The 17,124-nt window shown below is 54.8% G+C and overlaps 1 protein-coding gene across 3 annotated transcripts; it reads right to left on the bottom strand.

Annotated features, from left to right (window-relative positions):
- Positions 1-13,026, bottom strand: KCNN4 (potassium calcium-activated channel subfamily N member 4). 3 transcript variants are annotated; one of them, XM_077131597.1, is made up of 9 exons: positions 12,699-13,024; positions 9,656-9,751; positions 7,905-8,332; positions 6,090-6,225; positions 3,542-3,652; positions 3,213-3,331; positions 2,728-2,797; positions 1,356-1,523; positions 1-914 (listed from the first exon to the last, which is right to left on the bottom strand). In XM_077131597.1, exons 1-8 carry the CDS (start codon positions 12,855-12,857, stop codon positions 1,359-1,361), a joined length of 1,284 nt encoding a protein of 427 aa, XP_076987712.1. In that variant the 5' UTR covers positions 12,858-13,024; the 3' UTR covers positions 1-914; positions 1,356-1,358. The 3 variants fall into 3 exon arrangements, with proteins under 3 accessions (XP_076987712.1, XP_076987710.1, XP_076987711.1); XM_077131595.1 differs by lacking the exon at positions 12,699-13,024 and adding an exon at positions 10,047-10,493; XM_077131596.1 differs by lacking the exons at positions 1-914; positions 1,356-1,523 and having other exon boundaries at positions 3,199-3,331; positions 12,699-13,026.
- Positions 13,027-17,124: the final 4,098 nt, after the last annotated feature.

Here is a 17,124-nt window from a genome sequence, read left to right as displayed (position 1 = left end):
TATTGTATACAAAAATCAATAACAGTAATAAACATGATTTAATATCTTGATTCTAAACACTTGAACTTCTGTGGCACTTCCTGTTTAAATCTTCACAGCAATTCCATCGGCTAGAGGCCCCGATATAGAGGCGAGGTAAAATGTTCAGAGAGGTGAAGCTACTTGCCCAACGGCACACAGCCAGTGAGTGGCAGAGCCAGGATTTGGACCTCGATCTGTCTGAATTCAGAGTTCTTGCTGTCAGTTTCAGAGCTGGGATCATGGTGGAAGGTGGCGGTGGGTTTTGAGGTTCAGGGTTCAGACAGGACAAGGTCCTTCCATGGATGACCTACCTGTTTGGGGTCTGGATGTGCTTAGAAAAAACCCAGCAACATCTTCTGGCTTTGTTTTACATTTATTACAAAGTATAAGAGCAGACAGATATTCTCTGTGGCTCTGGAAAAATAGTGTCCTGCTTGCTTTCCCACCAGGGGGCGCCCCCTCCCGCCTCAGTCCCAGCCTCAGGCCCGGTTCCTTAAGCTCTGCCGTCCAGCGGGGTAACTGAGCCTCCCCAGGAGCCTGGACTCTGGGCCCACAGCCCCCTTCTTCCCTGGGACCCAAGAGACACGGTCCCCAGACATCCCACTTCCCACTGAAAGCTGGAGATCGTCTCTAGCAGCATGGCGAGAATGTTTTGAGAATGTGGGGGTGGGTGACTGTTTTCCTATGAGGGGCTGCAGGGGTGAGCCAAGGCTTCCCTCCTTCAGCCACTGCCCCCTCCAGCAGCTGCAGGAGAGTCAACCTGCCCCAAGGTGGGGCCCCTTCAAAAGCACTTGAAGTGCTTTATTCCTGGAAAGGGCTGGGTCAGGAGTGGTAGGGAGGGTGTCCTTGACCTCGTCCCCTGGAGAAGTAGTCTGGTTCCTCTTCCATGGGTCCTGGAGGGAGAAACAGACAGACAGATGATGGACAGGCAGGCCAGAAACCAGAGGAAGAACGAGAGTGGGGACACGCCAAAGTGGAAGCAGACAGAAACCAATGGGCAGGGATGAAAGGAAGAGTGTGGGGGTATAAGACACTAGGGTGCAGATGGACATTTGGACAGAGGCTTAGGATTGGCAGAACCAGAGAACGTTCCCAAGAAAAGGCAGGGGAGAGGGCAAACAGAAAAAGAGGGAGAGGACATTGAGGATCCATGGAGGGGAGAATGAACCTTCCTTCACTGCCAGCCCAGCCCAAACTCAGAGTCCTTTCCTCCAGACACAGCTGAAGTAGAAGAGAAAGGGTGACCTTGTCTCCCCATGCCCTGAGCCCCGTGGGACGCTGGCCACTGGCACTTCCTCCTGGATGTCTTCCTTCCCGAATTCCAGCCCCCTCACCAGTTACGTGGCCTCCTGGCGGGGTGGTAGAAGCTGCTGTGGCCCCAGGGCAGTGCTCAGCAGCTCGGACAGGGTGTCCAGTTTTCCTGCCAGCGCATCAATCCGCTTCTCCAGGGCCCGGTGTGAGCTACTCAGACCCAACTGCAAGTCACACAGGATCATGTGCATCTGGACAGCAAGAGAGGGTCAAGGTGTCAGGGGGCTGCGATGGGCCATGGCAGCAACATTTACTAAGTCCTTACAGGCCCGTGAGGGTTATCCTTAATAACACAATTTATTGACCACCTTATATGTCCCAGCTACTTTGCCAGGTGCTTTTGCATACATGGTTTATAATCCAACCCCCCACCCCCCCCACCCCTCAAAAACACTATGGGGAGTGGAAATCCTGTTCCCATTTTACAGGTGAGGACACTGAGGCCCAGAGCCATTAAATAACATGCCCAAGGAAGCATTTGGAACAGGGCCAGGACTTTCATAGCTCTTTAAGTATTTGGGGCATCACGAATGCCTGACTTCAAAATCCACTCATTACATTCTCAAACTAGATTCAGCTTTCTATGGGAATACTTTTTATTATTTCCCTCCAAGAATTCTCAAATTCCAGTTTTGGCCTTGATAAGCTTTAGAAATTGTGGCCTCCGCCTCCTCCTTGAGCCTTGCCATGTATGTGGTTTGGGGGCTGGTAGCTTTGACTGTGTTTACCATGTCATGGGTGCCAAGGGCCGTTATTTGAAGTGTCACGGACTAATTAGAAAAAGCAAAGGCTATTGGAAAGCCAAAGATGCTATGAGCCAAACCAGGGGGGGCATGACATCCCCGCCCCAGAGTGTGTTGGCGGAATCAAGTGGTCCCAGAGAAGAAAGGGGAGAGCGAGCCGAGTCCTGCCTTGGCCAGGCCAGCTTGGAGCTGAGACGCACCTTTGGCCCTGGGCACTCCCCTTTACAAAGCAGCAGAGATTGTGTTTTACTAAAACAATGTCATCTGTCTCCATATCAATGTCATAAATTTAAATTGTATTGGTTTTACCATTTATGTTTGAGCTTGGTTTGTAAATTTGCTTTGGTTTTATCGTTATATGAGAGTCGCAGCTGAAAGGAATTTTATATCTACACATATAAGTAACTTGACAATAAAAAATTTAAGATCAATATTAGGGTTCTTTGTGCAATTTCTTTTTTTTAAGTTTAAAAGGGATCTGACTACATAAGGTTAGGAAATGCTACGGCATCATTCATTCATTCGTTTATTCCATTACAAATGTTTACTGAGTACCTATGTGTGCAGGTTCCCCATTCTGGGGCCACATATTTCTGCTAGCAGCCCCCCAACCCCCCTTCTTCCAGACCCCTTCCCACTGGCTCCCCAGTACCTTGGAGATGTCCACTAAGGAGTTCACTTGTTCCCGGAGCTTTCGGTGTTTCAGCCGCACCTGGCGGAACCTGTGGGACGAAGTAGGGTTTCATTTCTCCTACTAGCCTGGCCCCAAGATGTGGCCCTAACTCAGGGGCGGGAGGAGGGAGGAGAAACCCAAGCAGACACAGTAGGAAGAGTGGACAGAGAGCAGGAGAGGCGGGAGGGTGTGACTGCACCCAGGAGCCATCCGAGGCCCGGAGACTTAGGGGGCCTGGCACACAGAGCGCACCGACCCACCGGCGCTCTGAGACATGCGGAGCGACACCTCTAGAGACACAGGGTCACTGTCGGGTCTAGACGGACATCTGTTCCGGGAGAACACACGGTCCAAGACCCAGTGACGGGTGTCCTGACCTAGGCGCTCACACACGCGCCGCGGGAGCGAGGAAGGAACGGGAACCCGGGGCTGCACGGGGTGCGCGCGCACACAGCGGCTCTCACGCGCTGATGGCGGCCAGCAGGCTGCGCTGATGTCTGCGGGCGGCTCCGGACTCCTTCCGGCGCGTGTGTTTGTAGAACATCCAGGCCTCTTGCAGGACTCGGGCGGCTGACTCCTTCATCTGGGTTTGGGGGGTGGGGGGGGGCGTGTGGCAGGGTGTCAGTAAAGCCAGATACCCTAGGGCTCTGGGAAGGGGGTGCTGGGGGCCCGGATTCCTGAGTCTGAGGGAGGAGAGGGCTGAGGACTGCGACTTCTGGGTCTGAGGAAGGAGGGGGCTGGGACCAGGGCTCCTGGGTCTGAGGGAGGAGCTGTGCTCTGTGCCTGTTCTCACCTCTTTGCTGTACTGGATGTCCATCATGAAGTTGTGCACATGTTTCTCTGCCTTGTTAAACTCCAGCTTCCGGGCCACCACAGCCACCAGCAGGGCTGTGCAGCAGACCCCCTGTGGGAACAGTGGGCACTGGGGCACATGGGCTGGGGGCTCAGGGGCCAGGCCTGTGCAGTGACCTCCTCTATCCCTCCCAGCAGCTGTGGAGGGCGGGTACCACCATCCCCAAATGCCAGATAAGAAAACTGAGGCTCAGAGAGGGGAACCAAGACTTCACAGGTGAAAAGTGGTGGGGCCAGGATCAGAAACCACAGATGCCTGAGTCCAAATCCTGTGCCTGTTGTTCATATCCTTGGAATATTTTTGTTATGGCCATCACTGGATGGGGGGAGGGCTGGCTGGCTCTGGGTGAGTGGCAGACCTCTGGCTCAGGTGGCCCCTTCCTCTCACTACTCTTTTCTGGCTGGCCATCAAGTCCTGCCCCTTTAATCACCAAGGATACCCGTCACCCCCACAGCCTCTGCCCCAGCTCTGACCTTGACCCTGTCTTTTCCCTCCTAGACCACCTGCAGCCTCCCACGGGCACCCCCCCGCCCCCCCAATCCCAGGGAGAATGTAACACCCAGTTATGACCCTGGCTCCCTCACTGTAATCTCATTTCAGCCCCTCATTGCCCTAGACTTCTTAGTTTGGCGTCCCAGGTATAGGCCTCCCTCTCTCTCCTGTCTCATCACCCCGCCTCTGCTCAGTCTCCCTCCTAGATAGCTCCCTGCCCTGCCCACTTTGCCTTGCCTGCCTGGGCAACTTGTTCTGCAAGGAGGCTTGGGAGCAGCCTGCCCCACGGACCTGGAATAAATCATGTGTTTCTATTTAGGGGGGCAGGGACTGTCACCCCCCCCAAATGACCTATGAGGAAATTGGGGATCCTTTCCTGCTCCCAAGGCCTTTGATCTGCCAAGCCCCATCAAATCCCCACTGCCTGTGATACCAGCTCATTTTCCCTCCAGGTAGAATGAAGCCTCCACTGAGGGGTCTTACCCCCGGATGTGTTTCAACTCTTGACTGTGCAAAACAGTTTACTAGTTTCACACATTGGCTCTGGGGGCCACCTGGGTTCCTTTCCCAGCTCTGAGCAAGTTAGTTAATTTCTCAGTGCCTCAGCATCTTTAGAATGGGCAGACCCTCAGAGCGTTACTGTGTGGATACCTGGAACATGTTTAGAATAGAGACTGCTAACAGAGACATGCTCAATAAAGCTAGCTGTTATTCCCTTATGTCCATTGTGCCATGGAACCTCTCAGCCTGGAGCTAGTGTGTGTGCAAATTGCCCCTTCTCTTCTAGGACTCAGTTTCACTTTTGTCAAATAAGGTAGGAGCTCACTGGTAACCATAAGGGTCCCTGACCCTTCGGGAGTGTCTCCCAGGCCTGGTCTCGGCCTGCTTTCTCTAGCCCCAGAGACTCATCACTAGAGGGTGATGGGAGTCACATTTCCCCGCACCCATCCATCAACCATGGGCCCAGGGCTTGGGGATTCAACGTGTCCTTTCTCTTTGGTTGTCCTGGGACAAAGCCAGGGCTGAGGGCTGGCAGCTTATGTCCCTGAGGGAGAGGTAACCAGATCTTGTGGGGAGTATGTGTGTGTGTGTGTGTGTGTGTGTGTGTGTGTGTGTGTGTGTGTGTGTGTGTGTGAAGGCTATGGCACTGGGTGTGGGTCTTGGAGGAGGTTAGGGGCTGGTTGGAGGGGAGCTGGCTGCTGGGTCTATAGCGGAAGATGGTGGATGTCTGGATTCAGGAGGAAGCAGACTCTGGGGAGACGGCTTGTGTCTCGGTCTGGGGACCCTCTGCGTCAGTCCTGGAGGGTATAGGAGCAAGGGTGGGGGTGACTGGATGCCTGAGACCAGGAACAATAGCAGCTTTCTTCCCTCCCCCCACCCCACATCATTTATTGAGTACTCTTTCTCTGCTGGGTACTGTTTGAAGCCCCTGACATGGTATAGCTCATTTAATCTTCTCAGCAACCCCAAAAGAAATGTACTAGTATCGTTACCTCTGTTATTCAGAAGAGGAAACTGAGGCACAGAGAGATTGCACAGCTTGTCAGCTAGGAAGTGGCAGAAGCAGGATTAGAACCAGGCAGCTTGGTCCCCAGGCATGGTCTTGAGAACCAGACTCTACAACCTTACAGGGGATGGGGTCTGAGAGACTGGACTACTGGATCCTGGAGGAGCCCAGGCCTGGGGATTCAGGTGCTTGGAGTCCTAGACAATTTACAGAATGGGGGACAGGGTGTCTGAGCCTTGATGGGACTGGGGGCTAGATGCCTGCATTTTGTAAGGAAATGGGATGGAAAAGTCGGGGACCTGGATTGCCAGGTTCCAGAGAGAGCAAGGATGTAGGGACTGGATTCAGGAATCTTGAAATGTACAAGCCTGAATCTTCTACAGTGTTAAATCTAATTATTCCAATTAGGGTGACGTGGTCCTGGAGAAGGCTCAGAGTGGGGTGAGCAGTGTGGGGTAAGCATGAGGTTGCTGACGGGGCTGTGCTCACCATGACGCCAGTGCAGAGGCAGACAATCTTGCCCCACATGGTGCCCGGCACCACATCGCCATAGCCGATGGTCAGGAACGTGATGGGGATCAGCCACAGCGTGTCCGAAAGGTGCCCGGTGGCATTAACAGCCTGCCTATGGGGAAGGGTGAGTTAGTTATAAAACCCCATCCTGGGCGGGGGGTGGGGTCTATGATAACTACTAATCTCTCCCTCCCAACATCCTCCCATAGCCTCCAGAAGCACCCAGACAAAAAGCCGGTAAGTTCTGGCCTTTGGAGAGTCAGCCTTCCCTCTTCCCTTTGCTGTGTGACCTGGGCAAGATGCTCACCCTCTCTGGGCTATGGGATTTGACTCTGAATCTGGCCAATTCCAAAGCCTGAAGGTTTTCAGCTATGCTACTGGGGATGCTGCATTCACAGCGTGTGGTTGAGGAGAATGAGTGGGGCTAAAACTCAGCCCAAAGTCCACGTGTCGGACCCTGGTAGGGGGCTGCATCTACTCAGAGGAAGGGGCGCCTTTGTTTGATGTCCAAAAACACTGGATAGCCCAGAGGTGGCCCTATCAGAACTAAAAACATAGGATTCTAAAAAGGCTTGGTGGGACTCTGCCTTCCTTTCCCGTCTACTTACGGAAAGGAACACTTAGTTCAGCCACGGAAGGGATTTAAGATTAGTATTTATCTAACTTTGGCCAACAGACTCCCTATATCAGGACCTGCAGGGAAAGCTTCATTTCTGGACCCCATCCCAGACCCAAGTAAAGTAGAATATCTGGGGGTGGGGCCATAATCTGCATTGCTAATAACTCCACACCCACCCCACCCAATCCTGAAATACATTCAAGTTGGAGTTGAGTCCTTTACAAACTTTCACTCCTTCCTCATTCTCTCATTTTTTCAGATGAGAAATTTGATGTGGGGAATTCATTCATTGATCCTGATCTTTACCAATTTCCCAGTTAGGGAAACTGAGATTCTGAAAGGTGAAGGAATTTAAGATTACAAAGGATTGGACTTGCCAGGAAGACTTTAAAGTTGGTGAAAGTTGACACTCATTTTACAGATGAGGAAACTGAGGCTCAGAGAAGGTGAAACAGTCACACACATAGCTGGGAGAGCTTCTCATCCTCTCCTCAAGACTCTTTTGCCACATGAGCTAAACCTGAGGTTCTCAAACTTAAGCAGGCATCAGTTTTACCAAGAGGGCTTGTTAAAACAGATTGCTGGATTACACCGCCCAGAGTTTCAGATTCAATAGGTTTGCGTGGGGCCTGAGAATCTGCATGTGCAACCTTTGCAACCAGTTCCCAAGTGATGCTGCTGGTGCTGGAACCACACTTTGAGAACCACTGGCTAAGATTACCCCCAGTTTCTTTCTCTGTAAGAGAGAGAAATTGAAGCCCAGCACCAGGTCACAGAGGAGTTAGCCCGAAGCCTGGAATTGGTCCCTAGTCCCTGTGGGGAGTTCTTTTTCCAGAGCAGCCCCAGATCACTCCCATCGCAGGGTCATGGCTAACACCTACAGTGCCACAGTGCTAACTTGGAAAAGGTGTCCCCTCCAGGCAGATGCAGCCCTTCCTAGGTTCCATAGCCAGGTTTGAAGGTGGAGCAGATGCCTGGAGACCTGAGGCAGGAGGAGCCCAGAAAAAGGCAGGCAGGGAACTTCCTAGGGTCTAGAGTCTGTGTGTGCCAGACAGGAGGCTGCAGGCAGAGGAAGGGCTGGGATTAGGCTGTTGCTTTCCCCACCACCCTACAGGGTGGCCCTGGCTGCCTGACTGCAGCACCAGGGACTCCAGGTCCCCCAGCACCCTCACCTCTCAGCCACGGACAGCACCCAGGCTGTGGTCAGCCAGAGGCCAAGCGTGAGGCAGAGCAGCAGGCGGCCCGGGTGCGTGTTCATGTACAGCTTGGCCACGAACCAGTGACGGAAGCGGACTTGGTTGAGGGCGCCGATGCTGCGGTACGACGCGTTGAGTAGGACGCCGCTGCGCAGAAGCACGGCGCGGGGCACCAGGTAGACGCGAAGCAGCATGGCCAGCGACAGCAGCGCCTCCCCCTGGCTCAGAAAATTGGGCCAGGCCTGCGCGGCTGCCCGCCGCGACCCCGAGCCCAGCGAGCAGGGCGGGCCCCGCACCGGCGCCGGGTGCAACCCGCACACCGCCAGCTCCAGCATAATCTGCGCCACCTGCCGCCCGGTCAGCGCCACGCGCCAGTCCTGGAGCGCGTTGTCTGTCATGAACAGCTGCGGGGAGGGGGCCGAGAAGGGCGATCAGGCGGCTGTGTGCCTGCCTGCGCCCTGAGATAAGGTGGGCGCGCTCGCTGGTCCCGGGACGGAGGGAGTTAGCGCCGGAGCACTAGCCGGAGCGGATTGGGGAAGGGACAGGGCAGGACTGAAGGAAGCCATCCCCTCCCCCCCGACAAGTTTTAGCCCACTTTGAAAACTTCTAGCCCATGAACACTTACTGAGCACCTACTGTGTACCTGCCATTGTTCCTTACCCTGAGTATAGGGAGTGAACAAAACAAATAGAAAACCCTGCCCTGGTGGAGCTCACATTTCACATTCCTGGAGCCCTGCCTACTCCTGTTACTTGGGGCATGACTGGAAATGGGAATCGTAAGGACGTTACCATTAACAATTGCTGACATTTATCAGGGCCTTTGGCTGTGCAAAGAACTGCTCAATCCCCTTTACATGGTGTGATTCAGTGGATGCCTGCAACACAGTGAGATTGATATTATTCTTATCCCCATTTTATAGGCGAGAAAACTGAGGCCCAGAAAGGATCAGAGACTGGCTCTACTCTGGGCAGTGGCCCGGCTGAACTACAGATTGAGGCCACTTAACTGCTGGAATTGCTATTATTAATAAAAAGGGTAATGTGTACTTTTTGCTGAGCTCTTCTTATCTCCCAGGCACTGCGTGGGGCTTTCCATGCTTGGCCAATATTCCTGTTTTATATGTGGAAGCATGCGGCAGGGGAGTGGAGGGGTGTGGGGCAGCAGGTTCTGGAGAGATGGGAGATGAGAAAAGGGGTGGAAGAGAGAGGTGCGGGGATTTGAGTGTGTCTGGGTGAGATGCAGGTGAGGGGAGGGAAGGAACTTGGGTCTGCGGGGGGCGGATATTAGCATGAAGGTGGGGGTCAGGAGTGGGGAAGGACCTGTGGGCACGTAGCTGGGCTCTTAGCTGCCTGGACCTGGAAGTGTTGGGGACCAGGGATGGAGGCCAGAGTCCTAGGAGGCTGGAATGAGGCTGCCTGGGGAACCAGTGGACAGATACCTGGGGCAGAAGCAGAGAAATGGGAGAGGCTGGAAGGGTGGAGCAGTTGCAAGGAGAGCTAGGAGCTGCAGGTGGAGGAAAGACTGGAGCTGCTCCAGGACACTCTGTCTGTCTGTCTGTGGTTCATCCCATCCTGGTGGGTAAGGGTGTGGACAGAACCTTGGATGGAGGAACCTCCTTACTCAGCCTGGGAGGAGGAGGAGGATGGAATGTGTGAGCTGTGGGGTGTGTTGGGGGGAGGGAGGGTGGGGAGTGAAGAAGGGCTCAGAGGTGGGGCCTTCCCTACCTGGACCTCCTTGGCATGAAAGGCCACGATCAGGCAAAGGAGCAAGAAGGTGGAAACGCTGATCATGCATTTAACCAGGAACAGGTAGAGCGCCCACTGTTGAGATGGTTAGAAAAACAGGGTGAGATCCGGGGTCTCCACCTGGTCAGTCCACTCCACCTTCTTTCAAAATCTCTATCTTTTCTTGATTCCCAATTTCCTCGTCTCCCTGACCCCATCTAAACCAGTACCTCCTAATGTCTCAGTTCTGGGGAAGTCTAAAAACTATTATCTTGTCCCCAGAGAAAGTGCCCTCTTCCTTCCCAACCAGAAAGCCTAGGTGCCACTCTCCTCTTCAGCTCTTCTCCTGAGACCCACACCCATACCCCTGAAGGGAATCCTTGAAACTCACATTTTTTCTTATCTCAGCCCACCAGAGGAGCCTAGACACTATCACAAAGTCCTCAAGGAATGACACCCTTCCCCTGCTCTCGTCTAACCCTGAGCTCTCAGTCCCAGCTCTGAGAAGACACCCCCCAGGCCTGCCTCCTGCATCTCCTCCCCTCCCTTCTGCTTTCTCTCCTGGCTCCAAGCCCAGGGCAGATCTGGCCGGAAATGTAGGGCCTCCAGAAACCACGGAGAAGTGTTTTCTTTCCTCTCTTTGTGTGGCAATACCTTGGAGGAATCTAGAATTCTGCAGTGAGGGAGTTAGAGGGACTGGGGGTCCTGGATTCCCTAAGAGACGGTGGGAGGATTCCTGTCAGGTGGGTGTTGTCAGGGAAGAGGGAGCCACCTGGGCACCCATGCTGAGCCCAGCACCTGTTTCTCCTAAGACGGCTGCCAGCTCCCCCGGACAGCCCAGGGCCCCGCCTCTGAGCAGGGGAAGACGGCCAGTTTCCTGCCCCAGGGGCCTGCCCCCCTGCCCACCTCCCCAAACAATGGGGCTGTTGTTCCCAGCTCTCCCCAACTCCCTTCATCCTTCTCTGGCTCCCCATTCCCTGTCTTTTACTTCAGTCTTGTCCCAGTCCCCACCCCACTAGACATGACCCCCTCCCCACTGCAATTTGCTTCTCTGGTGGTCCCCTCTACTTTTCCAATCCCTCTTCTCCCAAATCGTGGGTGGACTATCTGCCCTTAGGTGCCAGCTCCTGTCTCTGAATTTCCTTGCCTCTGGGGATACTTCTGTTTCCATTTTTGTATTTTGAGGGTCTCTGCTTCTGTCTGGCTTCCTCTCTGTGGAATTTCTCAATAGTGAGTTTCTTTGGCTCTTTCTATTCCTCCACATCTATGCCTCCCCATCTCTTTCTGTCTCCGTCTCTTTCTCTGTCTTTGTCTCTCACTGTCTGTGTCTCTTCCAGTCTCTGCCTCCCTATACTTCTCTTCTGCCCTTTCCCACCACCCCACCTCGTGCCAGTATCTCTGTACTCCACCAGGGCTTGAGACTTGCCTCTCCCTAAGATGCTCCCCTGGGGACCAGGTATTTGGGCCCCTGCAAAAGGAGTCTATTAGGTTGAGAAGACTCCATTAGGTTGAGGAGGGGCCAGGGGTGCTATCAAGGCAGTCATAGGGAAGGGACCTAGGAGGACCCCCAGGCTTATAGATTTCAACCCTCATGCCATTTACAGATGGGGGAAACTGAGGCTCAGAGAGCTGCAGCAGCTTCCCCAAGATGCTACTGATGGAGGCAGCAGCCTGAGAGGTAGTGGAGGGAAGGCAGAGATGAATGGTGAGAGGGGGAAGGGGGGGGATGGGGTAGCAAGGACCCCAGTCTCCCCTCTATCTGCCAGGGCTCCCAAGGCACTTTCCCAGCTGGGTGGGGTGCTAAAGCGTGGGAGCGGCGGGCAGGTCCCAGCCCCGCTTCCTGTTGGCATGGGCTTCGGCGGCCCCACCCCCCACTGCCCGCTGCCCTTGCCTTGGCCAGCCCGGCCAGAGGAAGCTGGCCTGCTTTGACTCTCCATGTGGCTCCTGGTCACTTCAGAGCTGCCGGCTGCCCCACTCCCCAGGAATCTTCTCAACCCAGTCCTCAAATCTGTGCCTCTCTCCAGCCCGCTTCCCCAGAGAGATCTCCGGCCCCTCCTCTCCTGTTGAGCAATTCTCTTTCCCCCTTGAGCCGCCAAGCCTGACCCTTGTCCTCCGTCTGCCCCCATCATTGCCTTGATCAGGGCTGTAATGCGCCGGGTGCTTGCTGGGACCTGCTCTGGCTCCATCTGTCCTTTTCCACCCCACTCCCCACTATACACACATCGGCTTCCTCTTCCCCTAAACCTTTCTGAGCCCCTTCCTCCCTTAGATCTGGGAGCCTGGGGCCCCCATGCTGACCTCCTGAAGGACACAGGAGTCCAGCCCCCCAGCCCCACCTCCCCTGGGACCCAGGAGTCCAGACTATTATAACCCCCCCTCTCCATTATTTCCCAGACTAAATAGCATATAACTTCCTGGAGAAATTGAGCTCCTTAATGGTGGGGGTGAAGGTGGGGGGGTGCCTTATTTTCCATTTCGCACTCCCACACCAGCCAGTCTCTGCTGAGTTCTGCCCTTTGCATCTGGAGCAACGGTAAATGTTAGAGGCTAGATAAGGACCAAGGAGCCGCACCTACTGAAAGAAGTTTGTCTTTCTCCCCTCCCTTCCTTCCACAAACTCGGTACTACCTCTCCCCTAGTCCGCTCTTGAACACTTAAATATCTGATCAGCCCCTTTGGTCTTCAGATGTCTGATTGCAACACCTCCGAAGCCTGAGACACTGGAATTTGCCATCTACTCCCTCAGACCTGGGAGTCCCAGCCTCCAGCACCTACTCTCTCTCAGGACCCAGGAGTCCATACCCCCAGGTCCCTGCTCCCTCAGACCAACAGTCCGAGCCCCCAGCCCCTCCTGCCTCAGACCTGAGAGTCCAGGCCCCAAACCCCTCTTCCCTCAGACCCAGGGATCTCAGTCCCAGCCCCCTCCTCTCTGAGACCCAGGAGTCCGAACTCCCAGCCCCCTCCAAGCCCCAGCCCCCTCCTCCCTCAGACCTAGGGGTCCAAGCCCCAGCCCCCTCCTCCCTCGGACCAGGGCTCCACTCACCGGGCACCCGCCGAACCACAGCATCTCCGCGTGCAGCACCATGAGTCCGATGCCAATTCCCGCCAGCGCCAGCGCCCAGCCCGCCAACCACTTCTCCTGCTCCAGCAGGCGCTTTCTCCGCCGCAGGGCCCTCAGGCCCGGCACCAGCTCCCCGCCCATGGCCCCCGGGGTCTTGGGGCTCAGCCAGTTTCCCGCCCAGGCTCCCCCACCTCGCAGCACACAAAGGGCAGCCACCGTGGCTTGCAGGTCGTTGGCCTGCCCTGCTCGCTCTGGGGCTCTGGCTGTGAGGCGCTGCGGAGCACTGTGCCCTCTGGAGGGTGGTGAGGGCGGGGCAGGGCGGGGAGGGGCCCTGGAGGGCCCCGGGCAGCGGGGAGGCTCCCTTACCCCCTGGTCCCTGGCTGAGGAGGGGCGGGGATGTATCTTGGGTCAGAGCAAGGAAGAGGCATCCATCCACGTGGACAGAGCCATGCAGACTCACAATGGGCTTTGTCACATACAACGGTCTGCACTGAGGCACACCTACACTCAGCCACACCCAGACACCACACAACCCTGGCCTGTGCACACTCACACTCACACTCAGCCCAGCAGGAATCGAGCCGAACACATGTGGCCACACAACACAACCTACACAGAGTGACTCACAACTCTCCCAGCAAGCTCTGAAACCTGCAACCACACCCAGGCACCACACACATGGTGTGACACACGCCGGCACTCAGTGAGGCAGCCCAAGTCCCAGAGCACACACGGCCACCCTAATTGGCACAATGTCTACTGACACGGACAGCCACACCCAAACACCAAACATGGGGCCATACACATCGTGGGCATGTCAACACAACATGTACCTAGTGACACACAAATGCACAATATGTACTGCCAGAGCAATACTCAAAGGCCACGTACAACACACATATGGAAACAATGCATTCACGTGTCCTAAGCACCACACACCCATGGAGAGATGCCTGACATGTGCAGACACACATGTAGGAACACCCATGACAGCAGCCCCCAAGCACCCAGTGCAGAGGGAAATGCACACATGATGGCCTAGGGTGACTTGAGCAGTGATGCACAAATCATTCACCCTGACACACAAGAGTCCCTGGTGCACAATAAGATTCAGATTCATAGTTGTGGAACAATTCTACAGGACACCGTCAGAGACCTGTAATATACTCAAGTAGCACCCGCCTAAAGTCAGACATTCCGATACATTTGGGTGTGACTTGCAGCAAGTGGACCCCAATGTCCAAATGCAACACAGGCAGAATAAAATATGCCCCGTACGACACCCACACAGTCCGGCACACGATGCATTCCCACGTGCATGGCCGCACAGACACAGAATTATGCACAAACACCTGGTGACACAAGACACAGGATCTCCTGGCACTGCCTTCCACAAACACCAGGCTTCACATACACAGCAGACGTCACCCACTGACAGCTAACACATGGAGTTGCAGCCACGCCACCCTCAACGTGAGGACGCCTGCCCGCACAGTGTGATACACAGTCATACAAATGCACAACTGAATGGGGTGCACCCAGGCTATCTTCTCTGGAGGAAAGGGAGGGGTCCCCAACTTGGACACCCACCCTGACACGAGGCAACTCAGGGTCCCATCACTAAGTGACACACCTTACACAGGGAAGACCCGCAAAGGGACACAACACACACTGACACACAAAACAACAAGTGTGGGGCAGATGGATGCATGGGGGCTCCTCGGGTGACACACTGCAGAAAAGGACTGCACTCAGTGGCACAAAGGTAACACATGCATGTGTACACTGTGCACGCAGGCATGGTCCAAAACCCTCCTTCAACAACACACAGAGACAGACACACCAACAGGGGGACACAAAGATGCCTCGCAATTCGGGGTGCCGGGACCAGCTTCACCCACAGATGTCACAATGCAGGGAGTGGTCTCACGGACACTCTCCACCTCCGTGTAAAATGTCATGCAGGAATGTGGGCCCTCCAGCCCCAAGTAACGGTGTGCTGGTTTGAAAGGAAGTATGCCCCCTAAGAAAAGCCATGTTTTGATATAAATCCCATTTCTAAAAGGTAGAATAATCCTTATTCAATACTGTATATTTGAAACTGTAATGAGATCATCTCCCTGGTTGATGTGATTTAGTTAAGAATGGTTGTTAAACTGGATTAGGGGATGACATGTCTCCACCCATTTGAGTGGGTCTTGATTAGTTTCTGAAGTCCTATAAAAGGAGAATGAGAGACTCAGAGAGAGCAGAGAATGCTGCAGCACCATGAAGCAGAGAGTCCACCAGCCAGCGACCTTTGGAGATGAAGAAGGAAAACGCCTCCCGGGGAGCTTCACGAAATAGGAAGCCAGGAGAGAAAGCTAGCAGATGATGCCGTATTTGCCATGCGCCCTTCCAGCCGAGAGAGAAGCCCTGACTGTGTTCACCATGTGCCTTCTCACTTGAGAGAGAGACCCTGAACTTCATCGGCCTTCTTGAACCAAGGTATCTTTCCCTGGATGCCTTTGATTGGACTTTTCTATAGACTTGTTTTAATTCTCGGCCTTAGAACTGTCAACTAGCAACTCATTAAATTCCCCTTGTTAAAAGCCATTCCATTTCTGGTATATTGCATTCCAGCAGCTAGCAAACTAGAACAAACGGAGACACTGAGACATGGGCCTGCCTGGCCACACTCCAACACAACCCACAGGGGTACACCCAGAGACCCAAACCACATGCATAGACACGCCCAGTGACAAACACAGAACCCATGAGGGGGCCCCGCCCCACGCCATGCACATGGCTCCCACGTGGGTGAGACATGCGGGAGAGTGATGGGGGCACTGCCGGGCGCCCCTGCATGCACCGCCCATGTGCCCATCCTGAGATGGCTCTGGAGCCCTCTGGGCTGGTCTTTCTCTCTGCCTAGGTCTGTCTGTGTCTTTTCTCTCCCTCTGCCTTTGTCTCTCTCCAGCTCTCTAAGTAACTCTGTGTCTCTCTGTCCTTTTGCCCCTCTCTGCCTCTCTTGGTCTTTTCGTCTCTCTGTGTCTCTCAGTCTCAGTCTCCATCCTGTTTCCCTCTCTCCTCTTCTCTCTCTGCCTCTATTTCTCTGCGCAACCCCCTCCTTGCCCTTGTCTCTCTCTGCCTCCAGGTCTCCCTGGGGCTTTCGCTTTCTCTCTCTCTCTGCTCTCTGTGCTTGTCTCTGCCTCAGGTTTGCTGTTCTGTTTCTCTCTTATTCACTCGCTGGGGAGGCTCTTAACCCTTCCAGTTCCACCCCAGCCCCACTCAGCAGCTGAGGGCCACACAGGGATGCGGGAGAGGGAGTGTCCCATCTCTTCTGTGAAGAGATGACACAGAGACTAAGAGATGGCCGGAGACAATCTGAGAGACCTTGAAAGAGATACCCAGAGAGAAAGACAGACAGACAGACAGAAAGAGAGTGAGTGAGAGAGAGAGAGAGAGTCAGAAGGGAGATACAGATAATTAAAAAATAAAAGAGACAGAGAGAGAGAGTCTCAGAGGTGAAAAGAATACAGAAGACAGAATACAGACATGTAGGTTAGAAATTTTGTATTCAAAACCACCACAACTAAAAGAGAAAAATGGAAAACCAGAGCATGGGCTGGGCACAGGAGAGGCCAGGGTGAGTGGCAATGGGGTGCAGCGGGAAGGACACCTGCCTCTGAACTGGGGTTCTGGGCTGTGGGGGTCGGTTGGTCGGACAGACGTGCGGCTCCCGAGCCAGCTCCCTCCACCCCAGGGAGGAGCTGAGCCGGGGGTTGGGGGTGACTCAGGGCCCCAGAGCTTCCTGTGACTCAGCCTTGGTCTCAGCCCTGGAGAGGGGAGTGGAGAGGGAGAGGGGCATCTGCAGAAGGGAGGGAAGGGGGTATCCAAGGCCCTCGATGCTGGGTCTGCACAGAAGGAGGGGCTGGCGGCAACTGCTCGGGACTTGGAGTGGGGAGGGGGCTGGGGGCGTGGACTCCTGGGTCTGAGGGACAAAGGAGTTGGGGGCCTAGGGCTGGGGGGAGAAGGAACTAGGGAAGGGAGTGCTGGGTCCTGGAAAGCTGAAAGAACTGATTCCAAAGTCCCTGGGACTTTTCCTTGGCCCTCCTCCAGCTGCTCCACCTTCATCCCAGCCCCATCTCCGGGCCTGGAAAGGACCCAGGTGCTTTGGGGCCCAGCCAGAGGGGCTAAGGACAAAGAGTTGTTTAACTGGGCAGGGTGGTGGAGGGGAGTGAAGAAGGGGGTGTCTCAGGCGGAAAGGTCACTCGTCGCCCGGGGCTTGTTTGGGGGGAGGCGGGGCTGAGCCCTGGGGAAGACATCCTGCAAGTCAGAAGTCTGTGGCAGCAAATCCTCCACTGCCGCCTTTTGGACCTCTGGCGTCTACAGGGTTTTGGGATACTGCCACCTCGTGGTGCCCCGG

This window comes from Tamandua tetradactyla, chromosome 16 (assembly GCF_023851605.1).
Source record: "Tamandua tetradactyla isolate mTamTet1 chromosome 16, mTamTet1.pri, whole genome shotgun sequence".
Lineage (NCBI taxonomy): Eukaryota > Metazoa > Chordata > Mammalia > Pilosa > Myrmecophagidae > Tamandua > Tamandua tetradactyla.
The sequence above is the reverse complement of the archived record's forward strand: the minus strand, read 5'-3'. Positions and strand labels throughout refer to the sequence as shown.

Coding starts and splice junctions, on each gene's coding strand:
- KCNN4 (XM_077131597.1), bottom strand. CDS start 12,857: ATGGGCGGGGAGCTGGTGCCGGGCCTGAGGGCCCTGCGGCGGAGAAAG. Junction 9,752..12,698: donor TGTGGTTCGGCGGGTGCCCG/GTGAGTGGAGCC, acceptor CCATCTCAACAG/TGGGCGCTCTACCTGTTCCT. Junction 3,653..6,089: donor GCCTCTGCACTGGCGTCATG/GTGAGCACAGCC, acceptor CTGTTCCCACAG/GGGGTCTGCTGCACAGCCCT.